The sequence below is a fragment of the Verticillium alfalfae genome, genomic scaffold (genome assembly GCF_000150825.1).
Source record: "Verticillium alfalfae VaMs.102 supercont1.6 genomic scaffold, whole genome shotgun sequence".
NCBI classification, from domain to species: domain Eukaryota; kingdom Fungi; phylum Ascomycota; class Sordariomycetes; order Glomerellales; family Plectosphaerellaceae; genus Verticillium; species Verticillium alfalfae.
The window spans coordinates 1697363-1698296 of record NW_003315033.1 but is presented as its reverse complement, the minus strand read 5'-3'; the positions used below and the strand labels follow the sequence as shown (position 1 = coordinate 1698296).

Below are 934 nucleotides of genomic sequence, written 5' to 3'. Positions count from 1 at the left end.
CCGACAAATTTCCCCAACATGCAGCGTCTTGAGGCCCTGTTTGCCTGCCTTAACAGCATCAAATCATGGTTTGACCTTGCCTTAGTTATACCGCTCTCTACATGCCCCGACTATGGGCTTACATTCTTCGCGCAAATGTCGCATTGTGCCATCAATCTCCACCGTCTCCAGACAATGGACGATCCCATCTGGGACATTGCCACTGCGCGCACCATCATCGGCCTTCCCCAAGTGTTGGAAAAGCTCGCAGTACGGTGCACAGTAGCTGCAGACCTAGCCACGGTGCCCCCCAACGACAATGAGGAGTTCACATTCGTCAAGGCGGCGAAGATGCTTCGTATGATGAAATCTTTTTGGGAGAAGGAGATGGCAGAGCGAATGGCAAAGACGAAACGGGAGGCAACGGGTCTACCAACACCGGCTACGCAAGGCACTTCCATACCCCTAGACGGCGTTGAGCTTGCGGACTTCGATGGAGAGCTACTGGATGACGAATGGTTCGCGCATATTTTTACGCCAATGGACCTTTAGATCTTGCTTTTCTCGGGGAGTTTGGAGTTTTGGACAGGATGGATAGACTCACGAATGAAATTCTGCATGGATGCAGAAGGTTTGCCATCGCGAGCTGGTCAACGAGCTTGGGGTTTACCACTGGGATCTCGCGCCATGTGGATCGATGCATTTTGAGATAAATACCATTTCATGACTTTCTGATGTGCAGAGAAAATATTTACAAAATTTGAAAGCGTCACGCCTGTTCTAGCAGAGCGTGTGAGAAGGGGGCTGTTCATCGTCCCAAATTTCCACCCATTGCTACTCATCTTGACCAGCAAACCAGGTTGGTCTATCAGATTACAGGGTTTGGCCAGCGGTACCGACAACGGCCAACCTTCACGGCACCTGAGCCAAGAGCAGGGATGCTGTATGGCAGGAG

General features: G+C 51.2%; 1 protein-coding gene across 1 annotated transcript in view; it reads left to right on the top strand.

The window, feature by feature from the left end:
- Window positions 1-531, top strand: part of VDBG_05629 (conserved hypothetical protein) — a gene marked incomplete at both ends in the record, with an annotated part of 2095 nt that extends 1564 nt beyond the window's left edge. Inside the window, one exon of the mRNA XM_003004470.1 lies at window positions 25-531. Within this exon, the coding sequence (XP_003004516.1) occupies window positions 25-531 (507 nt within the window). The remainder of the gene's footprint in view (window positions 1-24) is intronic.
- Between the last annotated feature and the right edge of the window lie 403 nt (window positions 532-934).